This window comes from Botrytis deweyae (genome assembly GCF_014898535.1).
Source record: "Botrytis deweyae strain B1 chromosome Unknown BDEW_061, whole genome shotgun sequence".
Classification (NCBI taxonomy): Eukaryota; Fungi; Ascomycota; class Leotiomycetes; order Helotiales; family Sclerotiniaceae; genus Botrytis; species Botrytis deweyae.
In genome coordinates, this window is record NW_024066268.1 from 1 (window position 1) to 21326 (window position 21326).

A 21326-nucleotide genomic window follows, 5' to 3' on the forward strand; every position below is an offset into this window, starting at 1 on the left:
AAACAATTTATTTTATTAAAAATAGAAAAGATTATATTTCTTTTTATATTATTAATAAAACGCTTCTTATTATATTAATTATTATAATTAAAAATAAAATATAATCTATTTTAAAATAACTTAAAATTAAATATAATAAAGTACTTATTTCCAAAAAATGTATTAGTATGAGAATTATCAAAACTCAAATAATAATAATATACTATTTTTAATTTTATAAAAATGATTAATAATGCTTTAATCTTAGTTTTATATAAAATTATTTTTATTTATATTATTCTCTTTTTTTTATATGAAATCAAAATGTAATTAAATATTAAGATATAATTATTTTGTATCTAGAATTTTATTTCTAACTTTATTATTTCTTTTAAATAGATCAAAATATCAATCTGTTTAAATAAATACTTATTCTAATATTCAAAAATACATTCCTTATTTAAAAAGTTATTCTAATAATTTTTTTCAAAAAAATATAAATACTTTGTTTATTAATATTACATTAAATGAAACTCTACTTTATTTTATAATATATGTTTAATTAATAAACTCATTTTATCCTATAATTTATTGAATTATATCTCTATTATTATTAAAAATAGAAATACTAATTAATAATAAAAATCTAAAACCAAAAGCTAATATTTAAAAATGAATCTTTTTAGTATTATATATCCTTTATTATAGGTTTCATACTTCTTTTTAAAATATTTAATAAATCTAATAAAGAATATTAATAAAGAAATTATAGCTATTAGATTTAAAAATTAATAATCTCATTTTTCTTTTAATAAGATCTTAATCTTTTTAAATAATTTTAAATGAATTATTCAAAAAAAAGAACCTCATTGAAAATAAATATATAATATATAATATATCAAAACGAAAAGTAAATAATTATTCGTATAAGTTTGGTTGGTGATGTATTAATGATCTAATATTTATATAATAATATATCTAATTTCTTTTACTAGATTTTTTATATTTGTTAAAATATTATATAAATTTTTGATATTAGGATTTACTAATTCTTTAAATATGTGAATATTAAAAGAAATAAGATTATTAATAAATTTATTAATCTTAAAACCTCTAAATCTATTTCAATATTTATTATTACCTAATAGAGTGAAAATTGTTGTTAAAAAGCTCTATAATTGAATAAAACGATTTTAATAATTTTTTTTAAATATGTATAATAGATAAAACATTATTTATAAAATACAATTTCCTTCAGAATTAGATTTACTAAGAATAATATTATATTATATTCTAATTATGTATATAGAATATAGAGATTTAATATAATATTGTAAAAAGTTCTAGTATTAAAATACTAATTTAGAATATTTCTATAACTATCAAAAGATTTTTAAATATCTAATACGAGCTTGCGTAGCTTTTTTATAAAAATCAAAATCAAAATAATGATAATAATAATACTAACAATAATACTAATAATAATACTAACAATAATACTGATAATAATACTAATAATAATAATAATACTAATAATAATACTAATAATAATACTAATAATAATACTAACAATAATACTGATAATAATACTAATAATAATTTTACTCATAATTTTACTCATAATTTTACTCATAATTTTACTCATAATTTTACTCATAATTTTACTCATAATTTTACTCATAATTTTACTTATAATTTTACTCATAATTTTACTCATAATTTTACTCATAATTTTACTCATAATTTTACTTACAATTTTACTCATAATTTTACTCTTATATAATATAATATATATAGGGGCTAGTACTCAAGCCCTTGATTACTCACTATACTCGAGTTCAACTTTATATATTAAGTCTATAAATTAAATTCATATTAGCTTTCGATTAGATTTCTTAGATTCCTTAGATTTTTTAGATTTTTCAGATTTTTAAGATTTTTTAGATTTTTTAGATTTTTTAGATTTTTAGATTTTTTAGATTTTTTAGATTTTTTAGATTTTTAGATTTTTTAGATTTTTTAGATTTTTTAGATTTTTTAGATTTCTTAAATTTTTTAAATTTCTTAAATTTTTTATATTTAAAAATATTTTTAATATTCTTATGTAAATTAAAAACAAAAAATTAATAAAATTATTTTATTATTATTATTATTAAAAATAAATCTTAAACTTATATTTATTTAATAAAAATTAATAATAATATTAAGATTTTTTAAAAACCTTTTATTATTATAAAATCTTAAATTTCTTTTTTTTTAAAAAAATTAAAATTTTCTAAAATTTTAGAAAGTTTTAGATTTTTTTAAATATCTTTTTTAAAAAATTTACATTCTTTAAAATTTTAAATGTTTCTTAAAAATTTTAAATTTTTCAAATATTCTATTTTTTTATATTTCTCAAATCTTTTTCAAATTTTTTTTAAATCTTTCTTAGATTTTTCTTAGATTTTTTTTTAGATTTTTTTTACATTTTTCTTCAATTTTTTTTAGATTTTTTTTAGATTTTATTTTAGATTTTATTTCAGATTTTATTATTATTTTATTATATTTTCAAACTTTGATTTTTTAATAAATAATAAATCAACAAATGAAAGCCTCTATTATTTGATTATATCTCTATTTCATTTCTTAAGAACCTTTAACTATCTAAATAATCTTCAAAAGCTATACAACATAATTTTAATTGAACTAAAAATAAGCTTTTTATTATATATAGATACATATGTATGTGTTTAATTAAACATTCCTATTTTCATATTTACTGATTTATTAGTAACTACTTTTAACTTTATATCTCAATGGTCTCAATTATAGAAATTTTCTAGAGATAATAATCAAAATTCATAAAATAGATTTATTAATATATATTCCATTCAATATTAGTAATTTATTTTATTAATTATACTATTAATATTTATTTCATCAAGATTGATTCATGATAATAGTTATTTGTAAAAGTTCATTAATGTTTATAATAGAAACAAAATAATAGAAATCGTTCTATTAGAGATAATATTTATAAAGATTTTTAACACTTTAATGATTACTAATATAATAGTATTATGTATAATTACGAAAACCGTTCACACAATAGCAAAAACAATTGATTTAAAAAGTATAGATAAAGATCCTTTATAGATAGAAGTTTACATTTATTGATTGAACTCAAAGTAGACGATTGAATTGATTGATAGAGTGTTCCTTCCCTTGGTATCTAGCTGCGAGAGCCTCTTATGGATACTTTGCTAATTACTTCGAGAGTCTTATCAGACACCTTTCTTTGATTTGTCCTCATACCAATTGTTCATCTTTCTTCTAAGATTTCTCAACTGGAGGTTTGAGCATCTCTGGATTTGATTTTTACCTTGGCCGTAGCAGCATATGTCTTGTGAAAACTTCAATTCTAGGCCTGTCTCATCGACGCGGGGATAGTTGATGAGCTACCCGGAACCAGTAATTTAATTGAGCTTTGTTGAACGGATTCCTGCATTAGGTTTGTGGGCACAGTTGCTGTCAATCTGCAAGGTCCATGAATTGCGCGCTGTTTGACATCTATTATCACGCATTCATGGAATTCATAGCTGTCATCATTATGATGACAAATTAACGAAGACCTCAGAAATTGCTTCGAGGCAAGCTAAGTATTCAAAGAAAAAATGGCTGGGTATAGTTTTAGAGAGTTTCATTAACAATGTGTACATTTCAATTTGCTAAGGAATGTGTTGCCATCAATATGTTATAGATATAGCTTTAAGGTTGTACAACACGCTTTCGAAATCCAAAAATGTATTTGGGATAGGTCGAGCAAATCAAAAGTTCTCGTAATGGTTCAAATGTTCAGAATTCTGTTGTCAGTGAGCAGCTTGAGAGCCCCATTTCTGCTCCAGCTCAAGCAATGACTTCACTGAGCCAACAATGGATTCTTCCAAATTTTTGAAGTTCCAATCTTGGCCTTTGACCTGTCGAATTATCTCTAAACTCCTGGCGTTGTTCAATTGGGTGGGGCGCAGGCCTTTTGGGAAAACTTCCTTTTCATCACCGCCTTTCGGTAACCTTCCTTCCAGTTCCGGGAAATTCTTCCGAATAACATTCACAACCAACTGGGGCGAGAGAGGACCCGAGGAGATAATGTGACGTTTATTAGCCATACGAGGGGAGGTGAGTGCGATGACATGTAAAAGAGCCACATCGCGAACATCAACCTTTGCATTTATTAGTTTGATGAACAGCAAGAGGAAGCAGTATGTATAGCCGAGGAAGAAAGAACTTACAAAATCCCAAAAGCCAAACATGGCATCACCAACGGTCTCATGGGTGCCATTAATGAAAGCATAGCAAGCGAACTCGTTCGTTTCGTTGACATTTTTCGGACTGGGGACAGGCTGGAGTATGGGGCCGAGGACTACATCAGGATTGATCACAACAAGTTCAAAAGCCGGTTTCTTTTCTTTCATGAAGCACCACTGCCATAAAACGTGTTAGCAACGTTAAAGAAGGATCACCGAGTCAATGTGAAAATGTGTGTTCTAGCCTGGCGGTGGAAAGGGGGCTTGCTTACAGCCGCTAGTTCGGCATTTTTTTTGCCAACATTGTATCCGATGAGAGGGCTTTGAGACGATACTGCATCATTCTCAGTCGCCTGAAAGTAATATTAGCCACGATGCTATATTGTGAGAGCAAGAAATCTGACAGGGTTCCAATCATCTTCGGTATAAGGTCTCCCTTCAGGAGCATTCAAATCTTCGAATGAATCAAGAACGGACACAGCACTACCAAGTAAAACAAAACGCTTCACCTGCTTGCCTCCTAGTTCGTGAGCAGCTTTGAGAATTTCGGTAGTGCTTTCGTGAATGTTAGAGATTGACCATAAGAGTGTGCAGGCTTGTTTAATTACCCGTGAACAGCCGGGTCGATCAGGTCTTTCTTCACGTCCTTCACAGCAAATGTTACTGGAGACGCGGTATGAATGATGTAATCAAAGCCGCCTTTTTTAGCTTGATCTTTGAGAACATGGTCAAAAGCTCCAGGTGTTGTGATTTCAGGCACAAATACAAACTTGACCTTTCCCACCCATTCTGGATGAAGTTCGAGAATTTGATTGGCTTTCGTAGGGGACCGGACACTGGCAACAGGTTTGTACCCATTCTGTGAACTCCGTTAGATACCCTTCGAATTACATAATAACAAATGGAAGCATACCTCAATCAGAAGGGAAAGGATGTGAGAAGCTATGAAGCCACTGCCTCCAGTCAAGAAGACGGATTTTCCTTCAGTAGACATGATGTATATTGTAGTTCGATTTGATGTTTAGAAGTTTGAGAACTGAAACGGAGGGATGAGGACAAGATATACTTTAATCATGCAGAGCTGATAGCCTTTACCTTTCTTAAGTTTAATGTTGCTTTGTCACAAAATTGAGCATTGGGATGTTTACTAATCGCGTTTTGCAGAAATGTCCATCTCCAGGAATGTCGATGTAAGCTTTGCACATAGGGAGGCTTTGTCACCTATCCAATGATCAATACTACTACCCCAGCTTGGTAGTATCGACCACCTGAAAACGACAGATAAATGCTGGAACCGGAAATGATAGCAAATCAAATCGCCGAAAAAGCCAATCATAACGATTGAGGCGTCATAATAATACATGGATGATAATGCATCAAGATACCAAGGACACGAATGACAAGGAGCTATGGATCACTCATCATTTCGCCGATAAGAATTTTGAAAATTTCACCATGTCTCGAGAATTGATCGCTTATCATTGAAGCCGAATATATGTACACCTCACAACTTGTGAAATAGCTCCTCATGTTGATGATTTATTCACGAGGTAGTTGACGGAAAAACATCATGTAGTTGCCTTGCATTCCAGCTTGCATCAGCAGTCATCTGGTCGATTGGTTCTGCAAAGTATAGATTGTAGAATTTGAATGACCTTCAGACATTGGAATCCCTTCTGATGTTGAAATATGTTTAGACATTGAAATGTATTCCAATATCAGATAAGTTTCAATATGATTCTATTGAAATAATGGCTTTGTAAATCTACAATAAAATCATAAGTATTTTGATGGAAACCGAAGTTTGATACCGATAGCCATGTCAAGTGAACTCTTGCATCTTCTCTCCCTTCTACAGAAGGAATATTTTGCATTGTGAGGCGAAAGAGAGCTGTATGTTATTTCAACTCCTTCTTTCATTCTCTCTTATATCTTGACTGAACTACAAGGTCATCCCTTGAATCTTCATCACATCTTGGCACGAATACTTGTTTGAAGGGCTCGCCGTCGTCGCTTTACTTGACTTCCTGCCCACTTGCAAATCAATAAACGATGGGATGAGTCAGGTCTATATCATTTTCACGACGGCATTCGTGGGTTTCACTAGAAACAACACAAGAGTCTGACATGATGAAACACCTTGGAGAAATAAGAAATCAGTTCGCATTTGCGATATTGACTTCTCCCACGTCGCAAGAAGATGAAGATCTGGATTCGAAGATGTGGTTCTATGCATTGAACCACTCCATAGAAATAAATAACACTAAAACAGAAAAGGCAAAGTAACCAGCAATCTGTACGTACTCAGGGACTGGAACCATGGGAACGATGGATCTTATGGAGCTTTCTAGATTGAATCCACATCATCGTCTGCACGAAATAATATATCTTCATTGAGATCCTCTCGAGATCCTTCAGTCCTTCGATGTGATTGCCCAAGTTTCACACTGCCGCGACTTTGAATCCTCCTTGACCGCCGTTCTCACCTCGCACGGAAACTTCCAACACTCAACCCCCGCTTTCCCTTTGCCCCACCAATTCCACCCAACACCCAAACATCCGACTCCATCTATTCGATTCATGCCACGAGTTTCATAGAAAGGGTTCCTCTTAAAGCTCTCACATATCTGTTCTTCTCCTGAAAGCTCTCATTCACAATTTCTCATTATCAATCTTTCTCAATTTTTGAACATCTCCGATTTGCATCTCTACACTCGTCTTCTCCAATCAATCAAATCACATAAACTCATTCAAAAATGGCAACCGTTAAGACAATTCCCCCTGGACAAACCTTCATCGATACTCTCGATAAATCATTCGTCGATGTCCCCGTCAACAAGGAGAAGGACAATGCGATTGCAACCACAGAGTTTCTTCAAGCTGCCGAATCCCTCACCACTCTTTTCGGTATGGGCCCCTTCCTGTCTCTCCTTGAGAAGTAACGAGTTAATGAATTGTAGATGTTATGGGATCTGTAGCATTCAACCCAGTCAAGAATGATATGGCTGGTAACATCAAGGTACGATTGGCTCCTGCCGATTGAATACAAATATGCTAACAATTTGGCAGAAAATCCGCGAGAGACAACTTGCTGCACCAGCAGAGTCAGAGACTCTTCAAGAATTGGTCGTCAATGAGCTCAAGACAAAGAAGCACACCGCTACTGAAGGTTTAGTTTGGTTGGTTCGGTATGTCATTTTCATACAATTCTATAAACTATTCTTGCCATCATTATCTGCCGACGTGATGGCATACATTGGCACAATGCTCCCAACCCCTCTATCCATTCTTGCAAACTTAGAAATTCGAAGCTAACAGCCCGCCCCCACAGTGGTCTAGACTTCACCTGCATTGCTCTCTCACAAAACCTTGCCGCCCCCGCGGACGAACTCTCCGTATCCTTCCGTGCTGCCTACGGCGAGACACTAAAACCCCACCACTCCTTCATGGTGAAGCCCATATTCAGCGCCGCCATGTCTGCCTGCCCATACAGAAAAGATTTCTACGTTAAGCTTGGAGATGACAACTCCAAGGTTGAGGCTGCTTTAAGAGTGTGGTTGAGTGCATTGGAGAACCTGATCGCCATCTTGAAGGGATTTTTGGACAGAAAGGAGGCTAAGTGGTAGATTTGGGGGGAGACACTAGAGATGGGAAGGCCATCAATTCTGGCATGAGTGAGCGAGCAAGCGATTAATTTTGAACGACTTGATATGATGAAGCGTTATGTTTTGGGAGAATAGCAAATCAACAGGAGCAGAATATGAACTACGTATGCATGATGATAAAAAAGTAAAATGTAACCCAGCAAGCTTTTATTTCCTAGGTGAATGCTAATCGGCATTGACTTTACTAATCCCTATACTGTCAACACATGCCATTTCCCGATTATTGCGTATAAGCCTGGCACATCTTCAAATGACCTGTAAGTCCTATCGACCCTTTACCTGTCCTATTTGCAAACTTCGAAGTTTCGTCGCCATTCCACACTTCCAAGGTGATGACTAATTATTTTGAACACTGGTCCAGTATCCTGCCACGATATTGATGTTTCTTATGATCAAACAACATTTGAGGAATATCGAGGTGCAAGACACTTGGTCGGCCGAAAAACCACCAAGCATTGTACGCTCGTTACTCTCCATCATAAGATCGAGGTATTTTGCTGAAGCAAAAGCTTGACCATTGAGCTTGATCCACCAACCCTCCCTATCTCCCTCTTCCGAGTATTCTTCTGCGTGCAGCTCTCAGTAATTGTATAGCTCCTACATAGGAGTAAACGAAGTCTTGTTTCAGACCCACGTAGAACCTATCTCTCTTAACTTTGCACATCGTTAATTCCGGCCTCCTATTATCCTCCCCTTGTTCTTCTTGAATGTCTTCCTCATCATCGTCCACCTCAGTGACGGTAACGCTCGCCGCTAGGTTTGTTGTTGAACTCGCTCCAGTATTACTGTCAATGCCGAAATCCTTTTCAAAATATACGCCAATCTCATCACTTCCTTCCACGTCATCTAAACCTACAGTAACTAGCTCCGTCGCATGTCCTGGCCTTAAACTCGCCCTTAATCTTCTTCTGGCACTATTTCTACTGTCAACCGCAATACTCAAATTCTCTAAATCTGGGAATAATTCTCGGATCCTATGTTGTGGTGTGGGTAGGTCGCTCGCAACCACTGCCACAAATCGCATGTGTAAACTATCCAATGCTACATTCTTCCATTTTTTCATCGGCGCTATTGATTTTGGTGTTTCGTCAAGCAAAAACCACCTCACATCGAGAAATATTGATGCCACACAATTGAGGAATAGGGTATCAATGGCAGGGTTGAAGTAAAACGGTGTGATCCCAGCAACAGCCTCGCGGGGCTCCGTCACCGGCGGTGGATCGTATGCCATTAGACAGTAATGTTTTAAAGCCACTTCTCTTGATTCATGACTTGCATGCAAAAGTGTAGGAATTCGTCGCCTGTTTGATCGAAGTTTGGTTTTGAAGTTATAAGGTGAGCTGGTCGGACAGCTGGGGTATAATTCGTGAACGAGAGGATCGGGTAATGCATATTCCCAAACAATTAGTCGTAGTTCAGTGGGTAGATCAGGGAAGTGGGTGAATCGTTGAGTGAATTTTGCTGTAATAACGCTAGATAATTGACTTAACGCCCTCTTTTTCATTTTGGGAGGAGAGATGAAAGAGATTGAGGGGTGGTTGGGCGATGTATTGTCGCCATCGTCTGCTCTTGCTGAATGCGAAATGCTATTCTTGAATCTCGTGGTTATCGTGGTTGTCATGATTGTGGATTCAGGCCTGGTCTAGAAGCGTAGATCCAATATGAGCAGACGTTTGTAATACAGTCAAGAGTAGACTATCGTACAGATATCGAGGAATGATGTAATTTTAAGGCTGAAATCAATGCCTCGGACGTCACCGTTTTAAGTGGTAATGTGATGGCGACTTTTCCAAGTATAAAGAACTGACCGATGAATGGGTGGGTGTAGTGAATCAGAAGAAAGGTGATAGATGAATGAATATCTATCAATCAATACTACAACAACATCGATTGGTATTCGGGAGAATCAAGTAACAGAAAAACATCGCAAGACTAATAAAAAGACAACAAACATGAGATTGAATTAAAACGAGTACTGCGCACAGAAGTGAAAGAAATGCTTTTTCCAGAAATTTGCTATCATCGATAATGATTTGGGTGGTTTGGAGAAGAGAGAAGGAAGCGGGGGAAAGGGAAAATAAGTGCACGCACGCTACGAGTATGGTAAGGTTACATACACAAATACAGTACGTACTAGTCTACTAGTCTACTAAATCACTACTGACTAATAATCCCAACGCTCAGCCTTGTCGTGTTTTTGAAATGTTTCAAATTAATAAAATCACAAGTTTCTTTGGCAACTACTTCATTTATGCTGATGGCCCGTTTCGTCTGTAAAACCTATGGAGTAGAACTACCAATTCAACCCTCTTCAACCCTCTTCAACCCTCTTCAACCCTCTTCAACCCTCTTCAACCCTCTTCATCCCATTTCACTTCACAAATGAAGAAACAATTGATCATATCCATATGTTTGCGCCCTGCTTGCCGAATCGAGCCCTCGCAAGATCAACGTTTATGGAATCCTTCTATCTAGATTGAGTCATTTTGTATCTGGCCTTGTATCTTTTGTATCTCGTCACAGTTATCGTGTAGCTCCCCGGATCGGCAAAAAGCGACCGGGAGGTCCAATACGCTGACATCACATGTCTTGTAACTTTCTTTTTATCATGCCACAGAAGCTTTCAAATAAAACACTGTCATGACCTTTCAACCATCGAATAACAACTTTCGTTCCGGGAGATTCTTCTTCGTGGTCCCCAAATGATATTTTAAACCCAAAAGCCATATCTTCAGGCAAACCTTTCGAGGTAATACTTGACTTCTCATCATTAGGTCCACTTAGATGCCGGCGTGTCGCTCGAGACCAAACGGCTTTGTCGCAGAAGCCTGTACCAATGAATGTCGCTGACTCCCAGTTCCATAGCGTAATGATTTTTGATAGCATATCGTGTAGCTGTGTAGCGATGACAGCTTTGTCGGGTATGCTAACCTAGGGACCACTTAATACTCAAAATACTGTAGTGCATGAATATTGACCAACTGGACCTACCCTAATCGTCTGCTCTGCTGGGAATGGCAGTAGACTCTTCTGTAAACTTTTACAACCACGAGATACTGCAATACACGGTCTTCTGTCATTGAAGCTCCATGCTACTGCCCACCTTCTGGTCCTACTGCCCTGTATGAATTCTGTCACGGCATAGTTGTCGATTTTGTGCATTTTCAGCTGCTCAATGACTTTCGATACACTTGAGAACTTTCCCAACATCGAAGTATACCATTGAACCCCATTTCGTAATTGCAAGGATTCAACTATCATCCGTGAGACAAAAGATACTTCACCGCCTTCACAGACCATTTCCGTTGCGGAACCGGTGCAAGCTGTAAATGGAGGTCGTTGTTTAAGAGATGCTGAAGAAACTAGGTCTTCTGTTGAAGTATAGAATGGTGGATTGCAAAGTGTAAAGTCTAAGCTTGGAGTCATCAACAAAACCTCCTTTTGGTCTAAGGGGATAACAAATAAGTACCTGTGACAACCTATCTCATCAAGAGGAATCAAAGGACCTTTTGATTTGGTCTGGATGAGCTGAATGCGGGTTTGCAGTTCATTACTTTGGACATTAGTTCTAGCAAAAGCAATACTCCTTTCATCGATATCTAAATATAATCAATGATTGTCCTTGATCGAGAAACGCAGGGGACAGACCTGTTCCAGTAAATCTCCATGAAGCCCGTTGAGCACAACCCAAAAGCGGATATATACAACTTGCTCCAGTACCAATATCAAGCCCATGAACTTGTCGATTAGAGTTGTAAGAGTCGGTATAGATATCACTTGATGTATCAATAAGTTCTTGCAACCAAAGGATGTAGTTCAACCTATTAGGTACCTTGATCCATTCAGCTTCAAGCAACAAATATCACATATAATTGAATACAGTTGGAGCTTAGACTAGACTTACCGGTGGGCAGAGTCGGTCGTCTGGAAGTGTCAAATTTAGACCAAAGTCCCGTTTCAATAGCGATTTTGTGAGCTGCTGGACCGATTTTGGATCGCTAAAATCCAATTGGCCATTTGACTTCAAACTGAGACATGTTCAGCAAGTGCAGAAGAAGTATAGAACAAATCGCAGGCACGATAGTAAACTGTATAAATGATCTCTCGTCGGTGAAGTCAAGAACGTGGAAAACATTCCCCTGGTTAAGAACCTACAGTTTACCGAAATCTGGGTCTTCATTTCCTAGAGCCACAAAGTCGATCTCCTCCTTGTAGATATTTGCAGCTGCCGACATCTTCGAACTTGATCAATGAAATTCGACGAATCAGAAACCTAGGTAATGACTATAGAGAAATCATCGAGGTCGTGTTTGTAATTTGATACCAGGGGTTTTCAGATGGCCAAATCTGGAGATCTAACGAAGAGAGAGGTGAATACTTGTGTTGATTAATAAGCACAAAAAGGCGGGGCACAAGAGAGAGTTCAAGGAGGGGTAGCTTTTGGGAATAACTTCGCGTGGTTTACGAGTAGGTAACATTTAAATTCTGACATGATGAGCTATGATATTTCATAAATCTAGCTAAGCAGTGTCGAAAACCATTATTCCAGAAGTATCATTAATCGTAATTTCTCATAAATCATCACAAGTTCTTATCATCGCTAGACTTCTGCTTCTTTGCAGCAGGTCCTTCATCCTCGATTGGCTCCTTAGTTGGAACTTCTGGAAGCTCAACCTTGCTCGCTTCTGAACCATCCTTGGCTGAACCAGTGCCCTTTGCTAACACAGCTCCATTCTCAGCAGATTCAACTTCGTCGACTTCCTCCCAATCATCGTCGGCGTTAGATTCGGTCGTCGGGAAGATACGTCTGTAAATCTAATGTTAACCCCAATCAATAATCAAAAAAACTGAAGGAACTTACGGAATCCATTCGTTGTAAGCAGCAACATCCTTGGGAACGAAGGTGCAAAAAATAATCTTCTCCATCTTCGAACCCTTCTTACTTTCAAGGAATCTTCTGACAGTCATAAGTGCGACGGGAGCAGCTTCATCACTGGGATAACCATAAACTCCGGTGCTCAAGGCGCTGAACGCGATAGTCTTGCATCCATTCTCGACCGCTAAATCCAGACTCGTACTGTAGCATCCTTCGAGATTTTGTTCAGAGACTTCAGGCTTATAGCTATTGTAGACCGGCCCGACAGCGTGGATGACTTTCTTACAAGGAAGTTCATAGGCATCGGTGATCTTTGCTGACCCAGTCCTACAACCGTTCAGAGTTCGACATTCTCTCAACAAATCGGGTCCAGCAGCGCGATGAATAGCTCCGTCAACACCTCCTCCACCCAGCAAAGAGTTGTTGGCGGCATTAACAATTGCGTCGACTTCGAGATGGGTGATATCACCACGAATCAAGCCGATGCGATCATTGAAGAATTGATTTGGAGTTGGAGGGACTTCGTCTGCATCAGTTTCTTTGTAGGGGGTCAACTTCTTCAAGTGATAGAGAAGTGATACAGTCGGTATCTCGGTAGCTGATATAATAGACATGATTGTTTTGCTCCTAATCATCTACAAGATGTTGTAGATGTAAGATTTAGTTTGGAGAAAAAAGGTCCGTTGAAAAGGAAGAAAGAGAGTAATGCGGTTAATGAAGTCAAGGCTACCAAACAATTAAATATTACATTGTACGATAGATATACCTACTACCTACCTAGGTATATACTAGGTAGGTCTAGCAGATACTACGTAACACAAGGCTACAGCTATTAGGTAGCTATTAAACTTTTGAGTGTGCACGGACTCCCGTATTGTGCTCCAGCCACTGGCAGGGCAGCTAAGTAGCTGAGCCACTAAGCCACTAAGCCACTCTCGTCTTGCTGTTCGTATCCCTGTAAAGATATCGGGATGTCGGTGCTTTCAGCCCTCTGCTTCAAAACGATTTTGACTCATGGTTGAACCCCTCCATATCAGCTTAACCAACAAAACAATCAGTGCAAAATCTTAACCACCTCTGAAGCTCCTGGACCTCGAGAAATTCTCAAAGAACCGAGAGCATTCAACTATACCAGAATCTAAACGGTTTGATCTTATCGTTCAATATGGCGGACGCAATTACCGAAGGAACGGCCAAGCTCCAGCTTGATGAGGAGACTGGTGAGATGGTCTCGAAGGCCGAACTTAAGAAAAGATTGGCAAAACGCGCGAAGAAAGCAGCACAAGCAAAAGCAAAATCAGCAGCACCACCCAAGGAAGCTTCTGCAACTAAACCTAAGAAGCCAGAAGAGACCAAAGCAGCAGAGCCATCAAATGTATTCGCCCAAGGATTTCTCTCAGAAGTGTACAAGGAGCGTCCTGTCAAACCAGTCTTTACTCGATTTCCACCTGAACCTAATGGATACTTGCATATCGGTCATGCAAAAGCTATTGCTGTCAATTTCGGATTCGCTAAGTATCATGGTGGCCAGTGTTATCTGAGATTTGATGACACCAATCCCGAAGCAGAGGAAGAGAAATATTTCACAGCGATAAAGGAAATGGTTTCGTGGTTGGGTTTCACACCTTACAAGATTACACATTCCAGCGATAATTTCGATAAACTTTACGAGAAAGCAGAGGAACTTGTCAACTTAGGGGGGGCTTATGTTTGCCATTGCGGTGGTAAGAACTACTTTGCGTATACTTTTGGCACTGGCAAATACTAATGGATTTGATTTAGACGCTGAAATCAAAGCTCAGAGAGGAGGTGAGGCACGGGGTCCGAGATTTAGATGCGAGCATGCGGACCAATCGATTGAAGAAAATTTGAGAAAGTTCAGAGCCATGCGAGATGGCGAATACAAACCTAGAGAGGCATTCTTGCGCATGAAGCAGAACATTGAAGACGGAAACCCTCAAATGTGGGACTTGGCAGCATACCGAGTCTTGGATGCCAAACATCATCTAACAGGAGATAAATGGAAGATTTATCCAACGTACGACTTCACCCATTGTCTTTGCGATAGTTTTGAGAACATCACACACTCGCTTTGCACGACCGAGTTCATTCTATCAAGAGTATCGTACGAATGGTTGAATAGTACACTGAAAGTATACGAACCCATGCAGAGAGAATATGGTCGCCTAAGCATTACGGGCACTGTGCTTTCCAAGCGAAAGCTCAAGAAACTTGTGGATGATAACTATGTGAGAGGATGGGATGATCCAAGACTATATACATTGATTGGAATCAAAAGACGCGGTGTCCCTCCTGGAGCCATCCTTGAGTTCATTAACGAACTAGGAGTAACCACTGCTCCTACCAATATTCAACTCGCTCGTTTCGATCAGACTGTTCGTAAATACTTGGAACTCACAGTCCCCAGACTTATGTTGGTTTTGGATCCTGTACCTGTCATCATCGAGGATGCTGAAGAGCTGGAACTCGACATCCCATTTTCACCCAAAGTACCTGCAATGGGCAGCCACAAGGTCACGTTGACTAAAACTGTTTACATTGAGAGAAGTGATTTCAGAGAAGTTGACAGCAAAGATTACTTCCGTCTCGCCCCTGGAAAATCCGTCGGTCTATTACATATTCCATACCCAGTCAAGGCAGTCTCATTCTCTAAAGATGGAGACAAGGTCACAGAGATTCGAGCCGTCTACGATAAAGAGGGCAAGAAGCCAAAGACTTATATTCATTGGGTTGCAGAAGGTTCAAAGAATGTCGAAGTTAGAATCTTCAATAGTCTCTTCAAGAGCGAAAAGCCAGATGATGCTGAAGGTGGCTTCTTGAATGACATCAACCCTGATAGCGAAGAAGTTTGGCCTAATGCTGTTATTGAGTCTGGATTTGATGAGGTACGAAAACGAGCTCCATGGCCAGAAGCTGCTGGAGAATCGGAGCTCGGAAAGGGAGGTCCCGAATCTGTCAGGTTCCAGGCAATGCGTGTAGCATATATGGTGAGTCATTTCCTGGATCTTTATACTTTTAAACTGTTCTAATTATCTCTAGGCAATGGATTCGGATTCAACGGATGATAAGATTATATTGAATCGTATTGTCAGTTTGAAGGAGGATGCTGGAAAGTAGGGAATTAGGGGCCATCACGCGAGGATACAAAAGAGCTTATCAATTGAGAGGTGCATGGGATACCATAAGTGAAAGATAGTTGCAGAGAAAGTTACTTGTCATTAAGAATATACTAGCATTGAGAGACGGGCAACAATTGAAGGGATTATCGAGTGAAAAGAGAATCATGAAGAATCCAAGAGATTCACTTCAATATTCCTTCATCTCAGTGATCAGTTCTCTCTAGCCAAAAAGTTTTGTTGCACATTTGGAAAACAGAATGATCGAGAGACAATTGGTTGATTGATTTTCATCAATTCAGAGGACTTGCAACGTTTGCCACAGTACACTTCACAATTGCTACCAGAAGATGAGAGAATACTCCGATCACTTAATTTTTCTTTTCAAATATGGTATATAATAAGCATATACTGTACAATGTAAAAAGCTATGTGCGATGTGGCTTGGAAATAGCAAGAAATTCAAAAGTACTTGCCCAGAAAACATCCATAGATCCCGTCACTTCTTTCCCACCAACATGGTGCTACCCCACATCAAAGTATAAACATTTCATATATGTTCTATCGTTATAGATTCATATTATCCTTACACACCATCCTCTGTGGTTCGGGGTGCCTCTCTCGCAAAAGTTGCCTCCTTCATAAAAGGACTTCTCTTTCTAATCTCCTCCCCCTTGACCAATAACAACACCGGAGCTAGACTTAACACTAATGCTACGAATCCTAGTAAAGAGCTTCCCCATTGGAACCCTAAGTTTGTGTAAAGTGCTGGACTTGCTAGTGGTAAGAAAGCCCCGAACGTATTTCTCCCCAATGACGCTGCCGAGAGCGCGGATGCGTTGTATTTTTCGTAGGAATCGGTCAGATAATTTACTACAGCTAGGTAGATGGAATATATTCCAAAGCCGACACAACCAATACCGAGCGTGGGGACAATCCAGTGAAGAGAAGGATAGGAGGATCAACCGTACCAGAAGAGACCTGCTGTAAATAAAAGAGAACCGGGAATGGAGGAATAGAGACGGGCTTCTGGGATGGGTGTTCCTGTCTTGGAACGTTTTGCGGATTGCAGATATAGGTGGTCTTGAATCGGATTTACGAAAGTGGCAATAATGGCACCAACGCTAAGAGAGAGTTGAATGAGGGAGGTCTGAAAGGTGTTATAGTTGCAATTTGTGGAGAAGGTTTGAGTGACGGAGGATTGAAAGAGGAATAGTAGACCCCACGCGAATGATACCCAAAGAGTTTGCGAAAATACAACCCATTCAGTACAAAGCATCTTGATGGGACGCTTGAAGGAGACCTTAAGCCGAGTAGCTACAGATGGCATATCAATCTCAGCTTCCGCATAACGTGGCTCTTCGTCTGGATTGTTTTTGCGCCATTTCTTAGCTTCTCTGGCTAGAATTATATCCCCTCGAGTTTCCACCAAGAGGAACCAGAAAACAGGAAGAAGTCCGCCGGTAATAATGAGCAGAACCCAGTATATCCATCGAAAAGAGAGATATGTGGAAGTGATAGCACCGCCAACAAAGGGACCGAGCGCAATTCCGATGACACTCGTCGTTCCAAATAAGGACAGTGGCAAGCTTCGTTGTTGGGGACCTTTCCAGACGTCTGAAATAGTACCACCGACAATATTGATAGCCACTGAAGAAGCTCCTCCTCCAAAAAATCGACACACTACCATAGTTTCGAAATTTTGTGCTACTCCACATGGTATCAAGAAGATTAGGAACACGATATATGCACCAAAGTATCCAGGCATACGACCTGAAGTTTCCGTCAACGGTACAAATAATAAGGGAACTATTGCAGCCCCAATATTCCAGGAAGTTGTAGCGAAGAATAAGTAGGGAAAGCCGGAGTTGCTGACGTTGAATAGAGCACTCATCTCATCGTTTCCCGCACCGTATGCACCCGCTGGGAGGCCGAAAAGAATGGACCTGCACAGAGCCCGTTAGAGGAGGCATCAATTATCAATGGTTACTCACACAATAAGGACAGCTACAGTTAGCCTCCATTTGAGTAATTTAGACCAATTGAATCTGTCCTATTTAGTATCTTTCTTTGCGGTGCATTTGCAGGGTGGCCCATTTACGGATTTCTTGGATCATTCTCGCCGTCCCAGTCATAAAGCAAAGTCCCATCTGTATTTCGTTCCTCCTGACGACTTTTTTCTATAGTTAATCTAGTGCTGTCATCTATATCTTGTTGTCAACATAAGAAGTAGCAAGGAACTCTGAGAGACCCACTGCTTCTCCCATCCTCATAAGGTGTACTTGCGTGGCCGTAGGTACCAGTTTGAGTATCAGCCATTGCGTTCGTAGGAGTTAGAATTTTAGCGGATTTTCATTCAGTTTCTTCTTGGTAGTTGTAGGAAGTGCTTGATGTTCTCAAAACATCAATCAATATGTCATTCAATACATAAGTCATTGCGAACCGATGGGTATGGGAAATTTCTTATATTTATCAAATGGAGATCTGAAGCTTCGAATGCCAGCATTGTGGCTATCTTTGCCAATGTCTTAATTACACTTTCTTACGTGCTACACGTAGGATTGTGGCCAATCTGGTTCTCCATGGTGATCAATGGCAGTTAAAGTTTTATACGATGACAGCTACCCCGCTTTGCGCAGCTCTTCTACTAAGCTGTGATGTCATTTTAGAGTTTGACGAAATCACGAGTCGGGTTAAGATCGGAATCGCCCTTTCCTTTTCCAGCAGAGTATCTTGATCGAACACGGATGTAGTTACAAATATTCCAGATTGACATCAAAGTTTGTTCCCGCACTGGGATAATCCTAGATTCGTCATTTGATCGTATAACGGGAGAGCTGAGCTCATCCGAATTTCCCCTGAATCTGTTCCCATTCACTTTTAGTAAGCGAAAATGTTGAAGCAACCCAGAGATATCGGTGAACACTCGAGTACGTTATCTCAATAAAAGTATCTTAAAACTGCTGGAGCTCCCTTTCAATCAAGCTAGTTCTATTTTCTTGGTTCATATGACTACTACTACTATATGACAATGAGTGCGGTCCCTTCAAGTAAAGTCAACGGTGTACAAGAAGCTGGAAGGGAAAGGGCCACTGATCCGGCAGAAGTGGTATAATCGCTCGAATTTACCGTCATTTGCTGTCTGACACCAATGAGAACGGAGTTTCGAATTAGAAGAACAACTATATAATGACATTTTCTGTTTTTCCGAATGCCTGGCCCAGAATATCTATGGTCAGATAAAGTTCCGAATTTAAAAGAGCCAAATACAGATTTGAGTACAAAAAAAAAAGGAAGCAGATTCTGAAACGGGTATATTGTCAAGATGAATCATTGAAGGGGAGCATGCATGGCAATATCCATTTGTCTGATAACTAGGCGATGGGCTACAGCAATGAAAAGAAGAGATCACTCGAGTTTGAAAGATGCTGAAGAATATGAATCAAAACGATGCCAAATTAAACTGGATTGTATACGAACTAAATTGAGGCTTGAATAATGTTGATATTTGAATTATCAAGTAATCACGTGAGCACACAGAATCGTTTCTTACGGATTTGCTACTTCTAGAAGCAGGACATAAGCTGATCTATGAATAGCGGGATGTATTTCAGCTTTTCTAACTCCGAAACATAATTTTGTCTTGTATTATAATAGGCTGCAGAAAATGTAACACCAAACACTTACCTGTAAGTTATTATTGGCTCCCACCAAACGCCACGCTGAAAATCGATGCCAAACATGACATACCGCTCTCGGAGACGAAGTTACTAAGTGCTACCTCAATTTCGACTGCCAATTAAATAAATACCTAGAGCATCGCGAACTCGAAGTTAGAATTATCACAAACTACTCATCATGACGCTGTATACACCTCTGGACTCAGATCTGTGCCAGATTCGGCGTCTGATCCTTCAACCAGCTGCCAACTTCGATGATCCTCTCTACAGTCATCTCGATATCGTTTCTCTGGAGTCGAAACCAGATTTTGAAGCTCTTTCATATGTTTGGGGCTCAACCACACCAGCCAAAACCATCAACCTCGGTGACCGCCTGGTTGCCATTGGCCCAAATCTCGACAATGCTTTGCGAAACCTCCGTCTTCTTGCCGCACCTCGTATTCTCTGGGTTGATGCTTTATGTATAAATCAGGATGATCTTGATGAACGTGCATCACAGGTTGCACTTATGAGACGAGTCTATTCCGACGCAACCACTGTGTTGATATGGCTCGGACCGGAGGCAGAGGGCAGCGAACAAGCAATGCGGAGTGTTGAAAGATTTGACAAAGCATATTGGCAAACTTATGATTTTCAAGCCCAATTTATGGAGATCTTGTTTCGACCCTGGTTTACACGGATTTGGACGGTGCAGGAGTTCGTCATGGCAAAGCATAGCGTCGTGGATGGAAGAATGAAAAATCCTCTATTTGGATGCGGAAATGTTTGGGTTGAGTGAGTCAATAGCAATTCATTATCCCCAAAACATCAAATGAGAGTCTGAATGTTTATGAAGATTTGTAATATGGAGCACTTGTTTGACAAATTTGCCACAGACTTCTAGATCTCTGAGAAAGTCATGAGTACTAGCTGAGCGACTGCTGATATATTTATTCTAGATGGTTGCCATTCATAACAGCATGGGCACATTTCTCAGACGATAGGAACATCATTGAAGATAAATACAAGAGAGCGTATCGCGACGCGGTGGTAGAGACTTTTCGACTTGAATGGATTCGGACTGCTAATACAAGACCAGTGGGCACAGAACAGACTTCTCTAGAAGGTGTAATCACAGGGCTGAGGAGTGCTTTTGGCGAAAACTTTCTGCAGGATTTACCGTACTGTACCGTACTAGAGATAGCCGAAGATATCAATCTCGATCCAGTAGTATGGAGAGCCAGATACACGGTCATGAGACATTTTCAATATGATTCTGTCGAAGCGAAAGCATTTTGGAGAAGAATGGAGCATATGAAACGCGTTCCAATTACCTATCACGGATTTCTCATGCACTCTCGTGGCTCTATCCACATACGAAAAGAATCTCTCAGCCTTGAAACTGTCTTGAAAGGTACAATGAACTTGCGCTCTACCGATCCGCGCGACAAGATATATGGTATCCTAGGCTTGCTCAGCGAGGAGGCCAGAGCCGCAATTCCCATTGACTACCACAAGCAGCCAGAATGGACATTTGTACCGACGATGACTTACATCATCCAGCACGAGCCAGAGGGACTAGCATTGCTTGGTCTTCTTTGGCGAACACGCCATTTCAAAACCCCCCTTCCCTCATGGGTCCCAGACTTCACCATCTCGGCTGATTTTAACGACGAACACAATCCAGTTTTTCTGCGTGGGAGTTGTGCAAACCACGATTAGGA

The 21326-nt window shown here is 38.7% G+C and overlaps 8 protein-coding genes across 8 annotated transcripts; 3 read left to right on the plus strand and 5 right to left on the minus strand.

Annotated features, from left to right (window-relative positions):
* Nucleotides 1–3830: 3830 nt before the first annotated feature.
* EAE98_012203 (uncharacterized protein) lies at nucleotides 3831–5259 on the minus strand (the record flags this gene model as incomplete). Its single annotated transcript, XM_038959828.1, has 6 exons — nucleotides 3831–4181; nucleotides 4251–4442; nucleotides 4538–4618; nucleotides 4670–4820; nucleotides 4874–5124; nucleotides 5179–5259. The coding sequence occupies 6 exons, from the start codon at nucleotides 5257–5259 to the stop codon at nucleotides 3831–3833; spliced, it is 1107 nt and encodes a 368-aa protein (XP_038803768.1).
* Nucleotides 5260–6564: 1305 nt separating this feature from the next.
* Nucleotides 6565–8068, plus strand: EAE98_012204 (uncharacterized protein). Its single transcript, XM_038959829.1, has 4 exons — nucleotides 6565–7172; nucleotides 7226–7284; nucleotides 7335–7453; nucleotides 7597–8068. Exons 1-4 carry the CDS (start codon nucleotides 7022–7024, stop codon nucleotides 7889–7891), a joined length of 624 nt encoding a protein of 207 aa, XP_038803769.1. The 5' UTR covers nucleotides 6565–7021; the 3' UTR covers nucleotides 7892–8068.
* A 403-nt stretch (nucleotides 8069–8471) lies between these two features.
* On the minus strand, nucleotides 8472–9551 carry EAE98_012205 (uncharacterized protein; the record flags this gene model as incomplete). Its single annotated transcript, XM_038959830.1, has 1 exon — nucleotides 8472–9551. One exon carries the CDS (start codon nucleotides 9549–9551, stop codon nucleotides 8472–8474), a length of 1080 nt encoding a protein of 359 aa, XP_038803770.1.
* Nucleotides 9552–10510: 959 nt separating this feature from the next.
* EAE98_012206 (uncharacterized protein) lies at nucleotides 10511–12165 on the minus strand (the record flags this gene model as incomplete). The annotated part of the gene is made up of 6 exons (XM_038959831.1): nucleotides 10511–10861; nucleotides 10922–11345; nucleotides 11400–11529; nucleotides 11579–11762; nucleotides 11835–11958; nucleotides 12086–12165. The coding sequence occupies 6 exons, from the start codon at nucleotides 12163–12165 to the stop codon at nucleotides 10511–10513; spliced, it is 1293 nt and encodes a 430-aa protein (XP_038803771.1).
* A 346-nt stretch (nucleotides 12166–12511) lies between these two features.
* Nucleotides 12512–13420, minus strand: EAE98_012207 (uncharacterized protein; the record flags this gene model as incomplete). The annotated part of the gene is made up of 2 exons (XM_038959832.1): nucleotides 12512–12737; nucleotides 12792–13420. 2 exons carry the CDS (start codon nucleotides 13418–13420, stop codon nucleotides 12512–12514), a joined length of 855 nt encoding a protein of 284 aa, XP_038803772.1.
* A 551-nt stretch (nucleotides 13421–13971) lies between these two features.
* EAE98_012208 (uncharacterized protein) lies at nucleotides 13972–15944 on the plus strand (the record flags this gene model as incomplete). The annotated part of the gene is made up of 3 exons (XM_038959833.1): nucleotides 13972–14530; nucleotides 14589–15814; nucleotides 15867–15944. 3 exons carry the CDS (start codon nucleotides 13972–13974, stop codon nucleotides 15942–15944), a joined length of 1863 nt encoding a protein of 620 aa, XP_038803773.1.
* A 439-nt stretch (nucleotides 15945–16383) lies between these two features.
* Nucleotides 16384–18415, minus strand: EAE98_012209 (uncharacterized protein). The gene is made up of 4 exons (XM_038959834.1): nucleotides 18199–18415; nucleotides 18045–18147; nucleotides 17938–17991; nucleotides 16384–17889 (listed from the first exon to the last, which is right to left on the minus strand). Exons 1-4 carry the CDS (start codon nucleotides 18260–18262, stop codon nucleotides 16905–16907), a joined length of 1206 nt encoding a protein of 401 aa, XP_038803774.1. The 5' UTR covers nucleotides 18263–18415; the 3' UTR covers nucleotides 16384–16904.
* A 1136-nt stretch (nucleotides 18416–19551) lies between these two features.
* Nucleotides 19552–21324, plus strand: EAE98_012210 (uncharacterized protein; the record flags this gene model as incomplete). Its single annotated transcript, XM_038959835.1, has 2 exons — nucleotides 19552–20397; nucleotides 20562–21324. Exons 1-2 carry the CDS (start codon nucleotides 19802–19804, stop codon nucleotides 21322–21324), a joined length of 1359 nt encoding a protein of 452 aa, XP_038803775.1. The 5' UTR covers nucleotides 19552–19801.
* Between the last annotated feature and the right edge of the window lie 2 nt (nucleotides 21325–21326).